Genomic DNA, 25,311 nt, shown 5'->3' with positions numbered 1-25,311 from the left:
GGGAAAATTTTACAGTTATACCAGTATAATTATACTGATGTAGTTAAATCACTGTAGTTATACCAGGATAAGTCCTTGTGTGGATGCTATTGTGCTGGAATAAGAATGTCTTTTTTCAGTTTAGCTTAAACCACTTCAAAGCAACATAAATTAAATTGGGGAAAAAAGCATACTTCTACCAAAGTAAGCATGTCCACACTAGGAATTGTACCAGTATAACTATAGCTATTTAAATTCACATCTTCCCTTACACTGGTACAACTTTCCCATGTTGACAAGCTCTAACTCCCTTCACAATCACACACCTCAATTTTGGATGCTTTACATACCTCAAGATCCTTCAGGGTTTTGCCCACAGTGAGCCACATGTTTGCTGCAAGCCTCATGCAAACATTTATACTGACTTGCGTGGATGAAAGTCAGCTACTCATCATCACCATTTCCTATTATGTGTTTGTGGAGGTCTTCCCAGAAATGTACTCAGATGATCTGACCCTGTGTAGCTTGTGTAGCCTGTCAGGAGCACAGCACAAGGTGGCATACCTGCAGGGCCCTGAGTGTTCTGGGGTTGTGGGATTAATTGGATAAAGCATTTGTCATTTATGTATTGCATAGTACAACATTTTCTCATTTCTTAATCAAGAGAATAACAAAATTGGATAGCACTGTGGGAGTATTGGGAGAATAAACACCTACTGCATGGGCGTGTTAGGAGAATATGTTCGTTAATATTGGTGGAGATGTCAGATAATACAATGAGCACCATAGAAAAACCTACTCATAAATAAGTAAATAGTTTATTCCTTGAGAATCCCACTGTAAATAAATTGGTTAGTCTCTAAGGTGCCACAAGTACTCCTTTTCTTTCCACTGTATCGTGACACTTCAGTTCAGCAGCATAGCTATTAAGATGGAATAAATAAATAAACTATACTCTGTCCTGCTGGCAATCAAGTGATCATTAAAATATTGGAATGGGTACAAAATAAGTTTGTAAATTAGTAAAATATCAGCACAGTGTGTTTATATTATTAATGTTAATTTTGCATTAGTATCACTGCCTCCATTATTCCAATTAATTTAAATAACTGTAATAGCTTCAAAAAGAAACCCATCAAGTTAGCTTGGCACCCCTTTCTCTGATTAGCACATTTTTTCAAGAAGCACTTGGCTGCACGTGCTCTTTCAGTACAATGCAACTGATGACATAAGGATTTAATGCTATAGCAATCAGATATAATTCCACTGGAAATATCTGTTTCTTTATATTTGTGTATAGTGAAGCTGTATTGCATACCTTGCCCCTTAATTTAAATTAATGTGTTAGATGCCTGGCAAAATATATTTGTTGGATTGAATTTGATGGGTTTTGCTGTCTGCCCTTTGACTGTACATGGAATTTGTGTACAGTGTGTGTGTTCTAAAAGCGAGTTGTGTTGTGTGAGAGGACTCGTACAACTGGACGCTTTTATCTTGTAATTCCCATTTTCTGGTGTTTTTGAAGGTGCTGCTTTTGAATGTATGTTGAAGGCTTTTGTTTGGTAAGGTGGAGTCATTTAAAGGGAAATTATTTGCACATTTTTGTTCCTCTTCATCTATTTTCAATGCAAATCAGTACAGGAAAAAACAATGAGTTACATTCAACATCCTCCCTCTGTATTCAGTAAATTTGTCTCATCTGATTTCATAATCATTCTCCTAAACTGTAGAAGATACAGTAGTGTACAGACAGGAAGAATACCCAGTAAATACTTTCCAATACTGAATACTATATACATACATAATAGAATATGAACTCTGGAGATACAGTGGGCTGAAATAGATTTCTGAAGAATAGAATAGAAATAATTATTATTTGCATAGCATTTTAAACATGTAAAATGCCATACAGACATTAAATAATCTTCAGTCCACCTCCGGGAGGCAGACAGGAAAATCTATTCTTGTTTTGCAGATGGAAAAACTGATATGCAAAGAGTTCACATGACTTACCTAAGTCAATGGCAGAGCCAGTTAAAACTCAAGAGATCATGACTCTCTCTTCAGGGTTGTCCAATCTCAGTTTGGTAATAATTTTTTAAAAATATGTATTCCTAATTTGAGTGCCAAATGATGTTACTATAAAAAATCATAAATTGTATTTCATGTGGGTTACCTGTTTTAGGTACAACTCTTCAAATGAGTTTTGTGTCACAAACCATACTTCATCGATACTTAAGCACTTTTAAGGATCTGATGTACTGTAGCCAAACAAACTTTAAGAAACGAGTCTTATTTCACAGCTGTGATATTGCTACTGTGAAATACGGTGTTTTCATTATTTTAATATATAAGTGAATTGTGTTCTGACTGGCAAGTCATCCCCATGCCAAATCCTTATCAGTATGATATTCCTTAACTGTTCAGAATTTGACTCTGTATTTTCTCAGTGACTAACTCAAACGGGTCAGAGTCCTACTGTGACTTTTAGGTATTACCACAGTATAAATGTTTAATAATAAACATTTTCTGTAAGTATAAATAGCTCATAAATTAAAACAAACAGGCAGGCTGGAGGAAAGCTATTTCCTATATAAAAAAATCAATGGTTCCTTGTTAAAATTGTATGCTGTTTATTAAAAGGATGAAATACAACCCAGGAATGCTGTTGAATATAGATATATTGGGCCTGATTCTACCACCCTTTATTCATATTGAGTAGTCCCATTGAAGAAAGTATTAATCTGTCTGAGTAAGGGTTACAGAATCAAGCCTATTGTGTGTAATGACATCACAAACTATCAGATCCCTTTGAAATATGTACAGCCTTGTTTTTTACAGCTGTGTAATTCTGTTTTGCTCTCTCATTTTTTAAAATTCTAATTACACCCTTGGATTACCAAATACAATCAGGTTACTGTACTGTTACAAACAGTTTCATTTAACTTCAAATAGTTTTGCATACCTACCTTCCTAGCTAGTCAATAGTTTTGGACTCAAAAGCTAGTAACCAGCATGCCACTGGATGAGGCAAGGTCATACTGAATCTGTAACCTGAGATGGAGAAGCTTCTATATACTTTAATTTTGATGCTGTAACAAATCTATGTCAAAAAGTTCCTTCTGATACTTCTATCTCCCATCGCAAGATCCATCCTACTAACCTCCTGCCGTGGCTTACCCCAGCATCTGTTTCCTCTACTCCTGCACTCGCAGTGAAGAGCATCTTTAGCAGAAATCCAGTGACCAGACCAACTTCCTCTGCTACAGATTCATTCTCTCCTCTTTCAATTCTGCTGCCTTCCTGAATAGCTCTACTTTTCCAACTTAATTGAATCTCATGCCTTCAATACCAATTGCCTTTTCAGCACCTTTAACTCACTCCTCAAACCTTCACCTCCTCCCACCACTTCTCTCTGCACACTTTCTTTCAAGAGAAAATTGACAAAATTTGACATGACATTTCCCCTCCCTTGGCTTGCCTTCCCTTCCCCTTTTTCTTCCCCTCTCTTCCCCACCTCAAACTTTTTTCTCCTCCTTCGTTGGCCACGGAGGCAGAAGTTTCTTATCTGCTCTCTTCCACCGTCCCCTGGCTCCAGTGACCCCATCCCATCTCCTGATCTCCCTGCGGGGGCCACTCTTATTCCCTCCCTTAACCTCCTAATGTCCTCTGGTTGTTTTCTCTCAATACAAACATGCTTTAGTTTCTCCCATCTTAAAGATACAAACCCTTGACTTCACTTGCCTCTCCACCTACCACTCCTTTTCCCATCTCCCTTTCATTTCTAAGCTCATTGAACGTGCTGTTTACAGTCACTGTCTGGAGTTTCTCTCCAATTCCATCCTAGATACTCCAGTCTGGCTTCTACCCTTGCACTCAACTGTCACCAAATTCTCTGAAGACCTCTTCTTAGCCAAATCTCAGAACCAATACTCCATCCTCATCCTGCTTGACCTGTCAGCTACTTTTGATACAGTCAACTGTGCTGTTCTTGAAATCTTGTCCTCCCTTGTCTTTCATGACTGTCCTGTCCTGGCTCTCTTCTTACCTCTCTCATTGCTCCTTTTGCATATCCTTCGGGAGATCTTCCTCATCCCCCTTTCCACTTTCTGTTTGGGTATGTGGAGGTAAATCTGCCACAGGTTGTTCCCTGCTCCAGAATCTGATGAAGCTGAGAAGCTGCAATTCCAGGCACTGCTCTTACAGCAGTGACCCCAATTTCCACTCCTCACAAAATCTTCTCCTGGAGTAGGAGTCGGCATGTGTCAAATTCCTTCTGGCTTGCTACTGATCACCTTTAAAGTTACCCACCCACATTTTCTGACAAGCATAATCCTGCCCGTTGATCATCTGGCTACAGCTGGCAACTAAGAGAATCAGAGAAAATTAGGGGAAAAAAATATAATTGTTCTACCATCCACTGAGGGTGAAAAAGTGATCTACAATAAGGGGTAATGTCACCAATACTTGATATCCCAGTGTTAATCATTTTTAATAATTGAATGTTCATGCTGTGTGTATCAGTAATCCATTGTCTTTTTTGGCGGGGGGGGGGGGGGGGAGAGAGATGTATCTTCCCTCTCTGCTCCTAGTAGGTATTTTAGAAAACTCAGGTCAATCAAAACATATCTATACTGTTTTACCATTTACATTTCACTCAGCATGAACAATGAAACAAGTCTAGTCACTGTCACTTTCTGGTTCTCATGAATGAGCACAGTACTATTATGACTGGATTAGCAATGAGCCTTGTATGGTAGTTAGGGCACAGGTCTCAGAGTCAGAGCTGTGACTTCTGTTCCCAGCTCTGCAACTGACTTAACAAATTGCTTTAAATAAGTCATATTTACTGGTGCCTTAGTTCCTTCATCTGTAAAATAAGGCCTTCCTCAAGGAGACGTTGTTTGCTTTAATTTGACTGTAAAGTACTTTGAGAGAGTCTGATGAAACATATCATTAATAATTGCTAGCACTATTAATAATGCAAGAGAACGTTAAAATAATCCAGAAATAATAAAATAATAATAATAAATAATAAAATAATAATAATAAAATAATCCATTGCCACTTTCATTGGGGTGAAAGTTATTTCTATTCATGTGACATTTTTTAAAAGAAAGCTTAAATCAAGCGCCTACCTTTTGAAGATGTGTCTTAACATTACTCTTGCCAAGTGGAAATGTCTAGAAGTTCTCAGAGTTCAGGCAATCATCTGGGGCCATGTTCATTCCTGATGTAATTCTTGGCATTGATGGGGTTACACCAGGGTTGAATTTGGCTCATTGTCTTTAAATCAGACTGGTTTGCCTTGGCATTGCAATAGGTTCAATGATAGAAAATGCTTGTCCTGTGAAGTCCTTCTGAGTGTGTACACATGCGTGTGTTCATGAATGTGTGCTCAGAGAGTTGATAACTGTGATTTAGCGATATATAAAACGTATTAAAGTTGCTGCCTTGATTTTTGACCTTAGAGAAAATTTAAAAGAAAGAATTATGGTTGCATAGCTGGCTGTAGTCTAAAGTCCTTGATGTATTATTGCACTGCAGTTTTGTTCTTTGTTCCTTTTCAGTGGGTCTCACCATTCAGGAAGCCCTTCAGCACATTGTTCTAAAAACAGTGGCTCTCTAGATACCTCCAAGGTCTACATAGTGTCACAGAATAGCGGTCAGCAGATCTCTGGGTCTGTATCAAAATCACACCACAGACAAGGAGCAGTGAGCAAATATGTCATTGGTTGGAAGAAGTCAGAAGGCAGCCCTACTCCTGAAGAATCTGAAGTTTCTCAATGCCAAGAGTAAGATTTATGTTTATTCTTATTTTAGAAAGTAATATATATAATAGCGTGGGGAAAGTTTTTAACTTCCTCATAATTTGAAAAGTATAAAATGCCTCTCCTTGCTTCAGCTTTATTTGAAATATTTGTCTGGTTTTTTTTCCTTCTGTTATGTACCAGAGATCTCGACACAGGTCAAAGAAAATCATTGGTTGGAGGGTCCTTTTGCCTCCTCCTTTTTTCTCTCTTCGTTTCTTTCCTACTGAACCTCCTCCCTTTTGCCCAATGAAGCAAAATGAGAGAAGAAGGCATTGTTAATCTGGCCAAAAATTACAGTTGTGTTGTAAAGACATGAAATTCCATTTTGAAGAGGATTAGTTAGGCATAACCCGATTCAGGTCTGGAGAACCTAAGTATCTTCTCAAAAAGCTTAACTTTCATTGAAGGGGTTGTAAATAAGGTTGCTCCTGGCTATGACCTCTGGGTTAGGACCCAAGGGCCCCAGCTCCATAAACCTTAATTCAAGATTTTTCTATGCTGGTTTTGATCTGAGATGAAAAAAAGAAGAGTACTGCTGAGATTTAAAAAAAAAACACCTTTGAGTCTTGTCAATTGAAATTACTGTTGCTTTTGAGTCATCTTGTGGAGGGACACTCCACTTCTGTCCAGCTCCTGGAATTATGCAATGCATCAGAATTACAATTTTCACTTTTAAAAATATTTCTAGCCTTTATAGCTGCAAGGGAAAGCTCGAAAACATGAACTGATCATAACTGATGCAGCAGTGTCTGCCATAGTCTTCAGAGACAATGACAGAATAGCTGTGAGAGTGCAAACAGCCCCATTATCTCAAGGGGGTACTAAGGTGTACCTGAAAATAGTAGGGGGCCATGCCAGCACTCTCTCATCAGAGGACTGAGTATGGTAGGAAGAAAATGCAGTGTGCCCAACCCGTTCATTCATCCAATTTAAACACTCCCAGGCTGCTGAGCTAAGTACTGGGACCCTGCTGGAACTACTACTATTCTTGCAGGGTAGATAGGGACTCCATGCCACTACCCATCCCTGAGGTCCCAGTGTCACTGCAAGTGTGGGTAGAGGGCAGAGTCGTGGTATAGGAATGAAGCACTATGTAGTGGAGCGCCTCAATTGCTTTAATCCTGCCCTGGATGGTCCTGGGGCACTTGATGAAAAGGCCACTCAGTTTTGGGAGTGGAGGTGTCTCACAATGTGGGCATTTATTTTCTCTCTGAACTGACTCTTGCGCTTAGAAAAACTACTCAGTTCTGCTTAGATGTAAGAAGGAGAAAAAAATGGCAGAGAAATACCGAAGATCCAGGCCCTGCCTCAGAAAGAGCCCCCCAAAGCTCCAAAAAGCACTCTTCAAGGACAGAGATGTGGCGCTGCAGGAACTCAGTGGAAGCAGAGGCCTTTCTGACTTGAGTGTTGGACCCTTCAGCAATTGTTTCTAGAGCTAGGAAACTTCAAAAGAATTGAGGAGTCCGAGCTTCTTTCCAATCCTAGGCACATATCCCCTTATGGAAACTGTTTCCAAGATGAAGGGGCTGGTGAAATTAACATTAGAGCCAGATGAGATTTCATTTTGGAGTTTTCAGAATTTGTATTCATTGTGCATTGGAATGAAAACAAACCCTTTACAACACTTGCACAGAAATGGAATTATCAAAACATCTGTTTTCAAACCAGCATTTAAGACAGAGTGGGCCGTGGTGCAGGTGTATGTATGTGTATGTGGTCAGGACCCTGGCCTGGGATGTGGGAGGCAAAGTTTCAAGTCCCTGCTCTGCCTGATTCAGAGTGATCTGGGATGGTGTGCTCTGAATCAGGCAGAGCAGGGACTTGAACCGAGGTCTCCCACAATTCAGGTCAGGACCATAACCGCCTGGTGAGTGCACATCTCTTTCAAAACTTGATTAAAGTCTACACATCTCTGTGAAATGTTTTGGCTTCAATGAAACAGCATATTTTCAGCAAAATTTCATTTTGCTGAAAATGTCCAACCACCTCTAATAAACAGCAATATATCTTGCCTGGCACTAGGAAAGCTCAGGAGGAACTTCTTCCTCTTGTGCAGAAGCGAAAGCCTTGGTTCAGAATGTGGTGCAGTTACTCAAATTTGGTTACAGCTGGTGCTTTGCATCCTTCCTATTGCACCAGCATAATAGGAGCAACAACTATTGTTTGGATCTGCCATATAATAAAAAAAAGTTGTATATTATTTTTCTCTTCAAAATCATGTACCATGATGATCCCCTTAATTCCCTATTGAGTATAAATAACCAAATTCTGCCTCCTTCTACATAGTAGAAAGCGCTGTGTATCTTGGCAGACTGGCAGCAAGACACATGCAGTAGTTTATTTTTAAATGTGATATGTGGACTATCCTTTATTCTGTGGGAGGGGGAAATTAATATTAAATCTCGAATGTTGTAAATGTTTCGTATACATTGCATAATATTTATAGCAAAATCTATAGTAAAAAAGTAGGCCAAAATTTTATATATTCAAAAATAGGAGCTTAACTTTAGGCTCTTTAAAACCATATTTCAACACTTGCCTCACTTTCAAAAGTTATGAGCACCAACTGCTCCCAGTTGTGGCCTTCTTGTTCTGCATATTTGTTTTGCCTTAATATTGTGAATAAGCACACTTTCACTAGATTGCTCAGTCATAAGAGTGCTGCCACTTTAAAAGTGTGGCAGTCTCTTTTGTCCCACAGGCCTCTGCATAATGAGTTGCTGCAACCTCTCTCACTGGTTTGAAATGAAAACTTTTATTGAAAACTACATAATTAAGCATTCCCTTTGGACTAAAAATGCAAGAACTTTGAAAAATGTCTGTGAGGAGTAGCTCCATCTGAACAGTATGAATCAAAGATGGCCACACTGCACATACCAAAAAAATTCTCATAAATTTTCTATGCATTAGAGCAATGCTTAACTTTTTCTCTCTCTAGGAAAGCTTTCCATGCATCGTTGGGCGGGGGAGGAGAGCAAGGGGGAAGAGAAGGCACTCTATTTCAAAGATAATTAGTTTGAAATAAAATAGCATCTTAAATTAGCAGTGGTGATGAAAATCAGGTCATTTGCTGAAGGTTGTGCCACCGTAAGACATAATTCACTGAGAATTACAATTTACAATAGCAAAGCCTATTTCCTCTCTGCTGAGGATACAATCGCTGATTATGCTGCACTTGGCAGTAAGTAATTGGTCTCAGATGTATGCACTGCGTGTTTGGGAATCTCCAGCTTCTCAGATTCCGTTTCCAGAGTAAACCTTTTAAGATCGTCTCTCTCCTTTCTTGCTGGAAGGGAGCTGAAAGACAGTAATTCAGTTTGACACTCTTTTGTTGAATGTACATATATTTTTGTATGCTGATAATTAAAGACGACACCTGTTTTATTTATCCAAACAGCTTTGTGAAATGGCTGATAATAAAATGCGCTTGGCACATGGCAGAATTGATTACAAGTGAACTTTCGGCACTACCTGTGATGACCATGATGATTTTGTCAGATTGTGATGCTGCTTACAGCTTCACACCACAAGATATTGATTTTCTTATTTGCTCAGGAAGCACAAGTTAAAATATTTTGATCTGTGATAAATTATTCAAATATAAACAAGACAACAGAGAACTGTAGTGTGCACAAAAGAGCAGTGCAGGCTTTGAGAAATATTGCTGCTTGTTTCTTCCTGTTTCTTGGGAATTCAGTACTTTTTGAATAATTTAAAAATTCCATCATGAAACTGAAACTAATTCATAAATTTAAAATGATTGGGGGAGATGGTAACAATGCACTATGCAAAGAGGGAGAGTCATACAGCAACTTTTAGTTTTCATAAATGAAAATAAATGCACTATTGTAAATCCATGAGCGGTACTTCTTACCATACTAATATACCAATTGTTTCAACAGACTGTATGGTGAGGATGATGCTACGTCTGCATCAAGTCAGCTTCAGACTTCTGTGAGGAGTGCAGTTACTGAAAGCCAGCAAGTCTTGTCCAAAGAAGATTTTCTGAAGCTGATGCTGCCAGATAGCCTCACTCTGGAGGAGGGTAGAAGAAAGGTGAGCTACTCTTTTTTTGGCTCTACACATATAAGAGGCAATTACCCGGTAATCATCTACTTTTAGTTCTGAAATTGATTCAGATTAGGCAAGATCATTCTATATACACCAAACATGTTAGGCATAAACTATGGATTCTGACAGTAATTCATATAATAAGCATACCCTGCTCTATAAAATGATACTAGCGTGTAGAAGTTGTGGATTAAATTCAGTGTTCGTTAAGCATGTTTCTGCTCAAATTTGAAAGCTGAGCTTTTTAATACAAACACCTAGTTAATTCTGAGTATAAGTCCAAAGACTGAGGTTGGTATTTTAAAACCTAGGTGCCTAAAGTTAGGAAACTGAATAAAGTGGCATGGCTTTCATGGTTCCCAGCAACAGCTATGCCCATTTGAAGTTTGTACGAGTGAGTGATATACAGATATTAATTACAAGTAGTTAGTTGGAAAGGTCTCATAGTCCGCTCACAGAAAGCCGTGATCTGATTTTGTCATACAAAGACAATGTTGTTCATGTTAAAAAGTTCATTAAAGTACTGATATTGAACTTACAGTATGCTTTCTGAACAGCAAGTACCAGTGGCATGGTATTTTTTTGCATAAGAGCAAATGGCACCACAAGCAATTTAATTACTTGAAGTAATGCTCTTAAAATAGATCTTAACTCAATGGTACTTTAATCCACTACGTCCATAATACATACTAAAGAACATGTTCATCATGTGTAAATCGGTAACGTGGGAACCTCATACATGCTAAAATTAATTTAAAAGAAGTCAGATTGTTTGTTTAACATATATATAGTTAGTTACATATATAGATATAAAATCTCTGAAAGTTTAAGAATAATAGCTGAGAATTTTTGTTTATTATATTCTTCCTACAATGACACATTATTAATATAATAACTAATTGGACTGCAGTTCTGACTCTAAGGTGATGTCTACACTGCTTTCTTTATAAATAACTCAGGTTTCACACTTCCTATTCTGGATACCCATCAAGTAAGTATAGAAGCAGTGGCTTTTTTAAAACAGTGAATGTAGCACCAGATTTAAAAATATCTACATTGTTATTTTTTTGACAGGTCTTCCTAACTGATGAATACTTCTCAAAGAAACGGAGGGAAACATTCAATCATGCAAAGGGAAATATACTCTGTAAAAAATAGTTCAATACAGATTAGGGCCCAAATTCAGTAAAGCATCCCTCTTCAGCAAAGCACTGAAGCATGTACTTAAATCTAACAAGTCGGTGGGGTTTAAGGAAATGTTTCAGTGCTGTCCTAAAGCATATGCTTAAATGTTTTCCAGAATCAGGGTCTCGATATTGAAAGCATATAGTAGTAGTTAGACCCTGACTGTGGAAAGAATTTCAGCATGTGCTTAACTCCTGCTTTAGGACAGCACTGAAACATTTGCTTAAACCCCATAGGCTTCAGTTGGACTTAAGCACATGCTTAAGGTTAAGTACATGCTTCAGTGATGTCCTAAAAAGGGATACACTCCTAAAATGGGGCCCTAGTGTATATTAAACTATTTTGTACGTAGCATATTATCCTTTTGCATTATTGAATGTTTCCCTCTGTTTCTTTGAGAAGTATTCATCAGTTAGGAAGACTTGTCAGAAATATAACAATGTAGATATTTTTAACTCTGGTGCTACATTGACTGTTTTAAAAAAAGCCACTGCTTCTATACATACTTGATGTGTATTCAGTATAGGAAGTGTGCTGCCTAAACTATTTATAAAGAAAGCAGGTCAGGATGTTGGACTCTTATAAGTTTAAGATCATTTGTACAAATAAATTGCCTACGTGGACAGGCAGAGTAACTATTTTTGCACTGCTATAGAATTAAAGGGTTCTTAAGTGAAATAGCCAAGTGTGATCCAGTTAGGGCAATCAGATATAATTTTACTTTAGACATTGAGATGGTATTTTAAGTAATTTTATAAAATATAAAACCGCTTTCGCTGAACTCTATTATCTTGTTTTAAGCGTATTTCATGTTACCTAGACAGCTATAATGATTTAAATCAGCTTTATTGTCATATAAATTAGATTGCACTTCACATATAGTTGATCACTTCAGAATGGCTTGATATTAAAACCTAGTCATTTCAAATTAAAATCAAGCAGTCCTATGTATGGTCTTGAATAAATGTTGCCAGAGATGGTAACCTTATATATATATTTCTGGAAGCCCATTACTGTCATAGGGTTATGGAGCTTTCATTTAACATTTCAGAATTAATAAAACAATACAGTATCTAATTAATTCATGGTGATGTGTTCCAAAATGTCAAGAGGAAATATAAAAATCCAATTCAGTAACTTCATTGAGGCTGCAGGAGAGTTGATGTGATGGAACTAATATTTGATCTTCTATTGCAAGTTCAAGAATTCCAAAATGATATTTTATGCCTGCCTACAGAAATACTACAGGAGTTTTCACAAAATCATATACATTATTTTAACTAGTAAAATATGTTCAGTATTTTCATTTCTTTACCAATTCACCTTTCTAAAACTATTTTAATATTTAGTTTTCATTTTATGGGAACCTATCTCCAAGGAGGTCGCTTTATCGCACCCTTTCTGATGAGAGCATATGTAGTAATCGGAGAGGATCTTCATATGCTAGCTCACGGAGTTCAATGCTTGATCAAGCCTTGCCAAATGATATTTTGTTCAGCACCACCCCACCATATCACAGCACTCTGCCTCCCAGAATGAGTCTGGCTCTTGGAATGGGAAATCTAAGAAGTAAGTGATTGAACATGTTATGAGCAGGTTTCAGATTCTGTTAGTGAACTCAAATGAATTGCCAAATGTTAAAATAATTTTTCTTTTAATGGCAAGTTACATAATTATTTCAGCATTTTATGTTCTAGAGCAGTGTTTCTCAAACTTTTGTATTGGTGACCCCTTTCACACAGCAAACCATGTGAATGCGACCCCCCCCTTATAAATTAAAAACACTTTTTTTGTATTTAACACTATTATAAATGCCAGAGGCAAAGCAGGGTTTGGGGTGGAGGTTGACAACTTGCAACCCCCCCGCCCCCCATGGAATAACCTTGTGACCCCCTGAAGGGTCACGACCCCCAGTTTGAGAACCCCAGAGACCTTAGCAAATAACAAGTCTCGTCAGTAATGCCTGTTTATATTTGATTTAGTGATCAGAATTCAAACTTTTTTTTCAGCTTTGGAGAGACGTTTTCCAAAAAGTAGATTTTCACAAAGCAAGTGATAGGCAAAGAATGCTTGCCTCAAGACAGCTCTTTTCATTTTTCTATTTTAGTCCAATGAGTGATCTAGCTAAATAAAGCTAACTAGCTTTGTCTCACGAGATTGTATTTAAGTTGATTTCCCTATTTTGTTGCTATTCGTTTTCAAACATTCAAACTGTTAACAAGTGTATATTAGTGTTATCAATTTCATTGTCTATTAAGTTTGATATGAAGATAGCCCATTCACCTTAGTGACCACATCTTAAAACTTAATGCACACTTGTGATCCTTGTCCCGCTTTTCAAGATAGAATCTACTGAGATTTTTTCCACAATATTCTTCACAATATTGAACCCCTGCACTTAGCAATTCATTTATCACTTTTTAGTAGCAAGAAACAGTGGTCTTGGGATAAGTTAAATTGATTTAAATAGGTTTCTTCATTTGTATGTTAGATGGGATCTTATTGTATGAATATATTCCATCAGTATAGATGGCAAAGATTACTCTAGAATAATTGTAAGGTAAATATTTGGATGGTAAATACTAATACCTCTACTAAACCCAAAATGTTCAGACCTGGGTGCTGAAATTTAGGCACCACGCAATGTGTAGTGGCAGTCAAAAAAGATAACAGAATGTTGGGAATCATTAAGAAAGGAATAGATAATACAGAAAATATCATATTGCCTCTATATAAATCCATGGTGTGCCCACATCTTCAATACTGGCTGCAGATCTGGTCACTCCATCTCAAAAAAGATATATTGGAATTGAAAAAGGTACATTGAAAAGGAAAACAAAAATGATTAGGGGTATGGAACAGCTTCCATGTGAGGAAAGATTAATAAAACTGGGACTTTTCAGCTTGGAAAAGAGACGAATAAGGGGGGGATATGATAGAGGTCTATAAAATTATGAGTGGTGTGGAGAAAGTAAATAAGGAAATGTTGTTTAATCCTCCTCACAACACAAGAACTAGGGGTCATCAAATGAAATTAATAGGCAGCAAGTTTAAAACAAAAGGAAGTATTTCTTCACACAATGCACAGTCAACCTGTGGAACTCTTTGCCAGAGAATGTTGTGAAGGCCAAGATTATAACAGGGTTCAAAAAAGAACTAGAGAAGTTCATGGAGGATAGGTCCATCAGTGACTATTAACCAGGATGGGCATGGATGCAAAACCATGCTCTGAAGTGTCCCTAGCCTCTGTTTGCCAGAAGCTGGGAATGGGTGACAGGGGATGGATCACTTGATGATTACCTGTTCTGTTCATTCCCTCTGGGACACCTGGGATTGGCCACTGTCGGAAGACAGGATACTGAGCTAAATGAACCATTGGTCTGACCCAGTATGTTCTTATGGGAGCAGCTCTCTGAAAAACTAGCCACTTTTATTTAGGTACCTTAATATTGGAATTAAGCCAAAATTTTCAAAAATAGGAGCCAAACTGGGTTCTTAACTCCATATTTAGGCACCTATGGATAGGAGTTTGTGACTTAAGCACTTAAATGACTTAGGAGCACAAGCCCCACTGAAGTCTTGCAGGTATGGACAGGAGGAAGATCAAGAAGAAATAATAACTAATAATAATATAATAAAAAACTGTCCAGACCATGTCTTTCATGGACAGGCTTAACTACTGAATTACGTGCTTCAGAACAGACTGACAGACACAACTTTGAGATTTGCTGGCAATGTCGCTGTGAACCATCAAGTCATAGATAAAGCATCAGAAAGCTCCCCAGCCACCTCTCTTGTTTCATTTAAGTCTAATGTGAAATCGGCCCTGAGGGCCTGAAATTTTTGGCTTCAAGTGACCCAGAATCAAGAGTAACAGCTGGGTATCGAGACTCTGAATTGATACCTCCAAGAGTTGCACGGGCCCAACATGTGAGGCCCAAAGCTATCCCTTTGCATGCATGTCAACAGAACATGTTGAAGCTCAGACGTCATCTTTGCCCCTCTGGTTGTTTTCAAAACAGACGCTTTTTCAAACCAGGCATTCCCCTTCTGCAAGTGCCAAGGCAAGTCTGCACCAAGAGCCTACTGAATTCCCAGCTTTCAGCCAGCTCTGCCCTCTACCCGGAGACTGCAACTGTCCAAGGCCTCCAGCTATCTCAGTTTCAATTGTATTTGTGCTGATAAACCAGCTCCTCGACCTCTGGAACACCATAAACTATTGATTAGCCTGATGCCTTCATTAAGCAAATTATGTTAGTTGTCAGACTTTTGGACAGATGGGAGAAGCCGATACTGGACAGAAAACTTGGAATGGATTTTGTGGTGGCTTATTTTAATCCCTTTTGTGAATACAACCAAAAGCTAGTGATGAAGGTAACTTTCTACTTGACACAGCTTTTGTATGGACTCTGTTCTGGAGCAGGTGAAGGAGCCCATTTGCTTATACACTCATTCATACCTACAGCAATTTGCTCAACCACATGCATTCACAGGTTTGTTCCCAGCTACTACCCATATGCTCCATCAAAACTTCCTGAGCCACTCTGTTCCCGTTCCATCTTCCTTTTTTCCTAGACTTGTTACTTTCCAGCAGGGAAGGAACCAGCAGTTCTGTTTGCTCTGCTCTGCTCCCTGGATCCAGTAATCTCATTTACCCATTCCAAATTCCTATTCACTTCTTGCAAATGGATTTTTGAAGCCCTCTATGTGGCAGTTGGAGACAGTGGGAGGGGAAGGAAAGCACTGAAATCCTCACTTATTCTCCCTGCAGGCCTTTACTGGTTCTGCCTCCCACATTTTAGGCCTAGTAAGGAATTGCAGATTTAATCTGGGCTCCTCTCACTGAGACTACAGCAGAGAGAGCGAAGGGAGCCCAATTTAGAGCTGCAGCTGTTTTGGCTGCCCCTGTTGAATGGCACTTACTGAACACTTTGCAGGGCTAGGAAGACTAGTGCATGTCCTCTCAGGTGCATATCTTGGGGCTTGTCTACACTGGCACTTTACAGCGCTGCAACTTTCTCGCTCGGGTGTGAAGAAACACCCCCCTGAGCACTGCAAGTCTCAGTGCTGTAAAGTGCCCGTGTAGACAGTGCACCAGCGCTGGGAGCTACTCCCTGCTTGGAAGTGTGTTTTTTAACCACTGGTGCTGCATCTACACAGCCACGTTAAAGCATTGCTGCGGCAGCACTTAACGTTGCTAGTGAAGACATATCCTTAGAGAGATCTCTGTTCCTCACCCTGATTTAAAGTGCTTGAAGGTTTTGGAATGAAGGTTCCTAATGTTTACAGTCCATCTTGAGGACCTGCATAGCTTTCCTGGACAAAGATCTTTGTAAATGTAGTGTTCTAAAACCAGATCCTGATTGAATTGCCCGGTGAACATGTTATTAGCAGATACGCAGGGTGGAATAAGTTCAAGTCTCCTGTGTCAAGAAGCATTGCAAGTGTAGAATTTGGATGCTGTCTTAAGACATTGTCAGTTGGCACTCAGACAGGAAAGGAAAACGCATACATGGATCAGTAATGAAGCACAAGAATGTTCCCTGGATAAAGGGGTGGTAAATTTATCAAGTGGGGAAACACTGGAGATAGGTATTTCCAGAACACCTCTGTACAAAATACCAATGTTCTTCATGAGGCACCAGAAAGCAAATGCACTGCCAACAGACACTTTGTTTTTTATTCACTGCTGAGGTAAGTTTACATATGTATCCATTATCTCTGATAGCAAAGGTTCTGACTAAGCTTAGGAGAGGATGGGCAATGATCCTTATTTTCAATGATCCTTATCCTTAAGTAGGTAATCAACTGATCCTTCAGAATCATTAGGATAATGTGGCACGTGATACATTTTAAAATTAGAAAAACCCTTGTGTCATGGGTTGTTAATATGGTTTTAACTGAGCTGAGGAAAGCTACTATCAAACCACTTGCTAACCTCTGAAATCAAGGTTTTTTACATAGTAAATCACTTTTCGGGTTGCAGTGACTTCCATTCACAGTGATTGAGTTTCATGTTCTAATGACTGGTTCACTTTAAACTAAATCCTTCAAAAGTAAGATAGTGTTAGGTCATTATTTGGTATTTGTCCATAAGATGGTAATTGAGTTCTGCTTCAATCATTCAGTCCTCTTGCTTGCATTCTTCCACACCCGCTTATTAATCCTGGTGAAACTCTTCTCCATAAACTTGATGCCAAAAGATCCTTTGGCTTTATTTGGAGAGAACTAAAGCCCTTAAATACATGCACCTTTGTTTCAGTTGACACTAACTCAATAGATTGTGTGGTCTCTAAGGAGACCACATTTCTCAATATCTGTTTCATTGTTATACCATGGCAGGCCTGCAGCTTGTAGGTCATGTCAATGTCCTTTTGGTGTGGAGTGAATCTGTTATGGCAGCAAACTTCTCATCTGTTTTTATCTTGGAGATTTACAAGGCAGCATTTTATGTCAACTGAATATACTCAGATTATACTCTGTTGCTCGGATTCACCTTCCAGTCAGGAGTCAAGATTTAGTCTATTGTGGAAACTTTTTCTAGGGTATCTTATTTTCCTCCTTTGCTTCTCTGCAGATAAAAAAAAAAAGATATCTACATAGCTTTAGAGTAGGGCCGTCAATCACAGTTAACTCACATGATTACCTCAAAAAAATGAATCTCGATTATTCGCACTGTTAAACAATAGAATACCAATTGAAATGTATTAAATATTTTGGATGTTTTTCTACATTTTTAAATATATTGATTTCAATTACAACACAGTATACAAAGTGTACAGTGCTCACTTTATATTATTTTTATTACAAATATTTGCACTGTAAAAATGGCAAACAAAAGAAATAATTTTCCATTCACTTAATACACGTACTGTAGTGCCATCTCATTATCATGTAAGTGCAACTTACAAACATAGATTTTTTTTGTTACATAACTGCACTCAAAAACAAAACAATGTAAAACTTTAGCACCTACAAGTCCACTCAGTCCTACTTCTTGTTCAGCCAATCGCTAAGACAGACAAGTTTGTTTACATTTATGGGAGATAATGCTGCCCGCTTCTTATTTACAGTGTCACCTGAAAGTGAGAACAGGCATTCGCATGGCACTTTTGTAGCTGGCGTTGCAAGGTATTCACATACCAGTTATGCTAAACATTCAAATGCCCCTTTATGCTTTGGCCACCATTCCAAGAGGACATGCTTCCATGCTGATTATGCTAGTTAAAAAAATATTGTATTAATTAAATTTGTGACTGAACTCCTTAGAGGAGAATTGTATATGTCCTACTCTGTTTTGCCTGCACTCTGCATGTATTTCATGTTATAGCAGTCTCAGATGATGACCCAGCACATGTTGTTCATTTTAAGAACACTTTCACTGCAGATTTGACAAAACGCAAAGAAGGTACCAATGTGAGATTTCTAAAGATAGCTACAGCACTCGACCCAAGGTTTTAGAATCTGAAATGCCTTCCAAAATCTGAGAGGGATGAGATGTGGAGCATGTTTTCAGAAATCTTAAAAGATCAATACTCCAGTGTGGAAACTACAGAACCCGAACCACCAAAAAAATAAAATCAACCTTCTGCTAGGGGCATCTGACTCAGATAATGAAAATGAACATGCGTCAGTCCGTACTGCTTTGGATGGTTATCGAGCAGAACCCATTATCAGCATGGATGCATGTTCTCTGGAACAGTGGTTGAAACATGAAGGGACATATGAATCTTATGTACATCTGGCACATAAATATCTTGCAATGCCAGCTACAACAGTGCCATGCGAATTTCTGTTCTCACTTTCAGGTGACATTGTAAATAAGAAGTGGACAGCATTATCTCCCATAAATGTAAACAAACTTGTTTGTCTGAGCGATTGGCTGAACAAAAAGTAGGAGTAGGCTCTAAAGTTTTACATTGTTTTACTTTTAAATGCAGGGTTTTTTGTACATAATTCTACCCTTGTAAGTTCAACTTCCATGATAAAGAGATTGCACTACAGTACTTGTATTAGGTGAATTGAAAAATACTATTTCTTTGCCATTTTTACAGTATATGTATTTGTAATAAAAATAATATAAAGTGAGCATTGTACACGTTGTATACTGTCTTGTAATTGAAATCAATATATTTGAAAATGTAGAAAATATCCGAAACTATTTCAATTATTGTTATTCTATTATTGTTTAACAGTGTGATTAATTGCGAATAATTTTTTTAATTGTTTGACAACCCTACTTTAGCAAAATGGTTAACTTGAAAACTGGTATCCCACTATTCAGAATAAAGGTACATTAACCCTATATTCACATTCTACCTGCGTTGTCTTGTTTTGTTTTCAATAATCCTGGAGTTTTTTAATCTCCAGAAAAGGGGATCTTTAATGAAGGCTACCTTCAAAGAAGAGGGAACTACTTATCTATAACTGCCCTCTGAAAATAAATACGTAATAACTTGCCAACCATCCTCTTCTAAATTGAATGCTCTGTAACATTTCTATTACTTTATTATTTTGGGTCTTTTACATATGGAGATAATTGCTGGGCAAAGATCTTGTTGCTGGAGCGCATGGGGTGCTTGCGTTCCCTTGCAAGGGTGATTTGAGATATCCTCTATGGATCTTTTAGCTTGGGGAGTGCTCACAGTCATGACTTCAAAGAGAACTTGATATCTTGATCTACACAGTGTTGCCTATAAAAGTGAATGTTGTAGAGGAACAAATTAGTTCAGCTGTGTGCAGTGTTGCAAGCTGCTTGGAACTTGGAGGGGAGAGCAAAGGCTGCAGGAGGGAAGAGTTTGGAAGAGGCATAAGGACACCAGTCTGTGTGCATATGGCTTGAATGCCAGCTGCAGTTGCAGCATCTCTGTAAATAGCTCTCTTAATAATGAGTCAATTTTAGTTTTCAAAAGATGGAGTCCTCTCATGTCATTACCCAGTATGTGGCACATGAAATACGTAGTAACTTCCCCACTCCCATAATATCTCTTCATGAGAGGAGAACTCACAACTCCCACTGACAGAAACAGGATAGTTGCCTTGGTAGCAGGGTGGACCAGATATGATAAATCTGCTTACTCTTATATAAATAAGAAACCTCTCTCTGAATAGGGAGATTTTCTGGCACTAATGTCAGTTGATTTCAGGAGAACTGCTTTGGAACCTATGAGTTTTAAATAAAAAATTGCTGAAACTAAATGCTATCAAAATTGCTCTATATCACTTCTCTGCAATAATAAAAGGGAAGTGAAAATGAATAAAGTTTGATGGTATGATCATGGTGTCTTCTATATAAAGAACTGGAAGTCACAAGATCAATAACTGTACCAAAAAGCACGGACTTCACAAACAAAAATGTTTTCTCTAAAATTGTGGGTTAATGCATGGATTGTTGTCCCAGAGGGCATAGAGTCTTTTCTCTCCTACACTCAGACCACAACCAAAATGCAAACAGCATGGAAGAATCATTCCCTAAAGCTCAAGAGGCCCAGGAGGTTTTTGCACTGTTAGTACACCAGAATATATCTATCTTGCCCTATTTAAATTTAAATAATTGTCTGTCATGGCATGCTGATGCCTGGACTGTTGTTACTCCTCCTTATTTCTTCCATCAAGACTGTGAGGTTCCAGCCCTCTCAGTAACCAAACCTCCTTTCATCCAGAAGGCTTTCTGCTGTTAAGGCCCTCTGTCTACCCTGGACAAAGTAGTGTAGATCTTATGTGAATTTAGGTCCTCACAACGACGTATAAAATGAGGGATGATTACTGGTGAATAAATCAATCCTACACCCCAATTTGGGAAACCAGCAGAATCTTATCAAGTAGACACTTTCCTGACAGGTTTCACATTCATCTTCTATTGACTTGTCACATAAAAGCAGGGGTTCTTTTGAAGTGACGACTCACTTCTCTAGGATAAGAGCTGGATCACCAGCTTTCAAATAAGATATCCTGTCTGTGAAGAAGGTTTCCCTTTTTGTCAAGCACCAGAATACACAAGTATTTGTATTATTCTCCAAAGGACTTTTACAGACTCCAAGCTGAATTCCCAAGAGATTGTTCCATGATCGGTCCCAAGTATGATTTCATCCTCAGACACTTTTAATGTTTTCTGGGGATATTCAATATTCAAGGTACTAGACAGAAAATATAGGCAGGAAGTGGGAACGGAATATATTTATATGCTGAAATTCCATTTAATATAAAATCTAGTTTTGCATTCCTGGGGTTCGGTAGAGAGACAGCAGATGTTACAGCAAATTCTATTAAACAGACTAGCTGTAAACTTTCTCAGTTACTCCATGAAAACTTAATAATGGAATATCTTGTATATGTATTTCAGGATAAGACAGAAAAATCCCATGGTATATGGGATTTTTACCTCTCCTGCATCATATTTCAGATGCAAGTCTCCCTCCCACCCCTCACCCCCCATATGTTTTTATTGAGGATTGCATACCTGCTCCTCCACCCCATCTTTTCCATTAGAAAGATGATTCATTCTGATAGAGGCTACTGCATGCAATAGAAGGTATTGTGATACATTATGCTTGTTGTGTTTGTATGTAAACTTTAATTTATATAGACTGTATATTATATTCTTCCATTAATATCTGGACAAATGGTAATATGCCTTTTTCATACAAGAAGAAGATATTCCATGTTATGTGTGTGCATTGTTTCTTTCCTTGTGGAAAAAACTCTTCAATTTTTTTTAGATGGTTCTATAGTGAGAAAAGGATTCCTCAGACATATAATAGCCTATATCTGGGGAAGAACTTGAGGGAGGAAAAAGTCTGTATTTTAAAAATATTTTTTAAACTTCTGATTCAACCACATTTTTAAAAAAAAAAAAGGATTGAAGTCGAATAACTTTTTTGCTGAATGACATTTAATGAAATAAAAATTTCTATCATTCATCTTATTAGTATAAATTAATGTTCTCTTCTCCCTAATATGATTAAATCTAATTGTTATATCTACTTTCATGAATGTCAGTATATCTAACTGCAGTATTTTTATTATATTATGTCTGCATTATACATCAATATACAAATAGAGCACAGAATCATAGAAATGTAGGGCTGGAAGGGATCTCAAAATCATCAAGTCCACCCCCATGCATTGAGGCAGGACCAGATAAACCTACACCATCCCTGACAGATGTTTGCCCAACCTCTTTTTAAAAACCTCTAATGACGGGGATTCCAGAACCTCCCTTGGAAGCCTGATCCAGCAGTTAAATCCATTATAGTTAAAAAGTTTTCCTAATATCTAACCTAAATCTCCCTGGCTATTGATTAACCCCATTACTACTTCAGTGGATTTTGAGAACAATTGATCACAGTCCTTTTTATGGTAACAGTCTTCAAATATGTTATTTGTTATCGGGTCCTCCTTTGTAAAGAAAGCCTAGCTTCAAAAAGAAAATGTAAAGTAATTCCCAAAGTGGACTATGAAAATAATTTTCTATTCCTTCTGAAATGTAAATTCATAGTATGTTTGTAAAACGCTGTATAACCTAAAAGCTCAATATCACTTATTATTAATGATAAATGAGAGCTTGTGCACTAATACAAATTTGTGCAGTATCTATGGTATAGTAAGAGTTGCAGTTCATTCTGGAAATAGTGTTACAATATGTTGAAATCTATCACTTTCTCCGATATACATTTTATCAAGATAAAATTGAAAGAGCATTTTAAAATCTGAATATAATTTTTCTTTTAGAGGATAGAACAGATTGATAAAACTAAAAAGGGAAAGTTTCTGAATATTGGGTGGAATGTGGGCATAATTTTCAAAGCAGTCTCTGTACCTGCACCCATAATCTGAGCACACCCAATTTTTGTGTGTATAACTCTGTATGCACACACATTCTGCATGTGTGGTTTCACGGGCTTTTTAAAAATGTGGATCTATAGGGGTGTCTAACAACTTTCTCCTCACAAAGGATCTTAAAAAAGCAACTATTTGGGTTCCTTAATATTCTACTATTTATAACTCTGTTCTGTCGATTTATAATATTAGTATGCTCTCATGTAAAGTGGTAGTTAGGAAGAGAATATTCTTTTTAAAAAAATCTTCCTTCCTTCTCATTCTCCGTCAATCCAATGCCGCTTAAAATGTTATGCTGACACTGAGCATTTATAGAAAAAGCAGGGGACAAGGGAAAAGTGAGGATGAGCACCCTTTGGCTATATATATATTTGAAATTTAATTCTAATAGCCTTAGAACTAAATATAGACCATTGTCCTAAGACGACTAATTTTTGTGTTTGTTGATAGATGAATTCTGGTTCTCAGATGGCTCCTTGTCTGACAGAGCCAAATTCAACGATCCCGGCTTGATGCCCCTTCCGGACACTGCCGCAGGACTAGACTGGTCCAACCTGGTGGATGCTGCACGAGCTTTTGAAGGTAAGAAAACTCAGCAAAAAGACTGCTCTTCCAAGTTTTTCCCATATCTTCTATATACTCATTTTGAATAATAAAAATCTTATATGTATCTCAGTAGTTATAGCCTTTTCTGTCCTTTTTGTAATATCACTTACTTTCAAATGAGGAACTGTGTTGGACACAATATGTACTGTGTGGCTACTATCAACTCTGCATGTGCAGTCCAAGTGATGTTGCCCCTCCCTCTGACTTGCATAATAAGCCCTCAGAAGAACGTTGCAGTGGTACAAGTCTTAAAATGTCTACTGATATGTTTTCAAATATAGTGTGCAGTCAGGAAGTAGAGCAGTCGTGCAGAATTGGACTATAATTCTAGGTTAACCTGGAGAAAATGACACACTCATCTCTTTGATATCAAACCTATACATGCTTAGTTTAAAGGTAAACAGAATAGTAGACATGCATATTTAAAGGTTTTGTTTTAATGTATGCTTTGGTCAGGTCTTTCTCTATACTGTCCTAGAGTTCAACAATCTCAAGTAGAAAGGTTTTGTTGTTTTTACTCTTTAGTTAAAGGCATTCAGAACTATTCTTGTACTATTTTGAATGCATAGAAAATGTATCAGTGATGATCAGCATTCTAAAATACCATCATGCTTTCTATCCTGATTAACTTTGAGTCCCTTTGTCTCTGTTCGGCCCTTTTCATATACTTCCTATCAGTTAAGAGGAATGTATTATAAAATCGAAAGATATTCTGAACAGGATTCCCATTGTATTTACACACTTGGTTGCTTGCGGGGAGATGTGTATATATTTTTGTTACCAGTATCCTAATGCAGCAACTGGAAAATAAAGACTTATCAATACAAAGAAGACTTGGAGTGATGTAACTGTGTTCATGCTGAAGCATTTTTTACTGCTGCATAAAGAAGATTTTGTTGTTCAACAACTCTTTTATCAGTTCAGCTGACTGAAAGTACTTGTTCTGAATTCATATTTTCTGAAACTCAGATATTTTGAAGTCTTTTAGAAACTTTATTTTCATTTTTCTAGTCTCCTTAAATCCTCAGCTCAGAATAATGGCATACTGCTTTATTCTGCAATTAATTAATTTGAGCAGCAGTTTCTCGATTCTAGTAATTTAATGCTTATTCTCAATAATTGCAGTCATATTTTTTTCTCATTTGTTCTGTTCAAATAGGAAAAGCTATTGACTGACTTGTTTTTAGTTGCATATATTTCAGATATTTTCATTTATTCATTTTGTACTACAGTACTTGTTCAGACGTCATAGTTTGAAGAAGACAGTCTGAGTCACAAAATAGAGATTGTCTCATTGATTGCTTTGTGAATTATTTGAAAAATTTGAGTTGTAATGCACATTCCCATAAAGAATGCTATAGTAAGTGTTTCTAAGTTTTGTGTTAGTGGGTACATTTCTTTTCTGTTAGTGGGCGCATTCGTGCAGAAGGTGGAAAGATCTATGCATGTTCTATATAACCTATAAAACATTATAACTAATTTTTTGATTGCATGCTATGATATTGACCTCTTGAGTGGAAATAGGTTTTCTAAAAGATTTGGTCAACTTTCTGCATACTCAGTCTCACGACCAGAAAGCCAAAGTCAAAATAAGCACAACTGATTAGCATATCGTGAAAAGTTCATTTGGAGGGAATCCATTATAAGAAATAATGAGTTCTTAAAATAGTTGGGTTTGAATTGGGTGCTATTTTCCTGTGTATGTTGAAGTTGTCCTTCGTAATTGAGGAATCACTTCAAGACTTGGTATTAAGAGTAGGTGGAAGCTAGTGTTCTGGACTCTATGAATGTAATGAATAGAGAAATGATGATCCCAGAG

The 25,311-nt window shown here is 37.6% G+C and overlaps 1 protein-coding gene across 13 annotated transcripts in view; it reads left to right on the top strand.

The window, feature by feature from the left end:
• SIPA1L2 (signal induced proliferation associated 1 like 2) overlaps positions 1-25,311 on the top strand; it is a 238,396-nt gene that overhangs the window by 195,464 nt on the left and 17,621 nt on the right. For all 13 annotated transcript variants that reach the window (XM_073338090.1, XM_073338089.1, XM_073338096.1 and 10 more), the window contains 4 exons: positions 5,550-5,774; positions 9,695-9,848; positions 12,398-12,617; positions 23,337-23,468. In XM_073338090.1, coding sequence (XP_073194191.1) covers positions 5,550-5,774; positions 9,695-9,848; positions 12,398-12,617; positions 23,337-23,468 — 731 coding nt within the window. The remainder of the gene's footprint in view (positions 1-5,549; positions 5,775-9,694; positions 9,849-12,397; positions 12,618-23,336; positions 23,469-25,311) is intronic.

This window comes from Lepidochelys kempii, chromosome 3 (genome assembly GCF_965140265.1).
Source record: "Lepidochelys kempii isolate rLepKem1 chromosome 3, rLepKem1.hap2, whole genome shotgun sequence".
In the NCBI taxonomy this organism is placed as follows: Eukaryota; Metazoa; Chordata; order Testudines; family Cheloniidae; genus Lepidochelys; species Lepidochelys kempii.
This window is presented reverse-complemented; position numbering and strand designations above follow the sequence as displayed.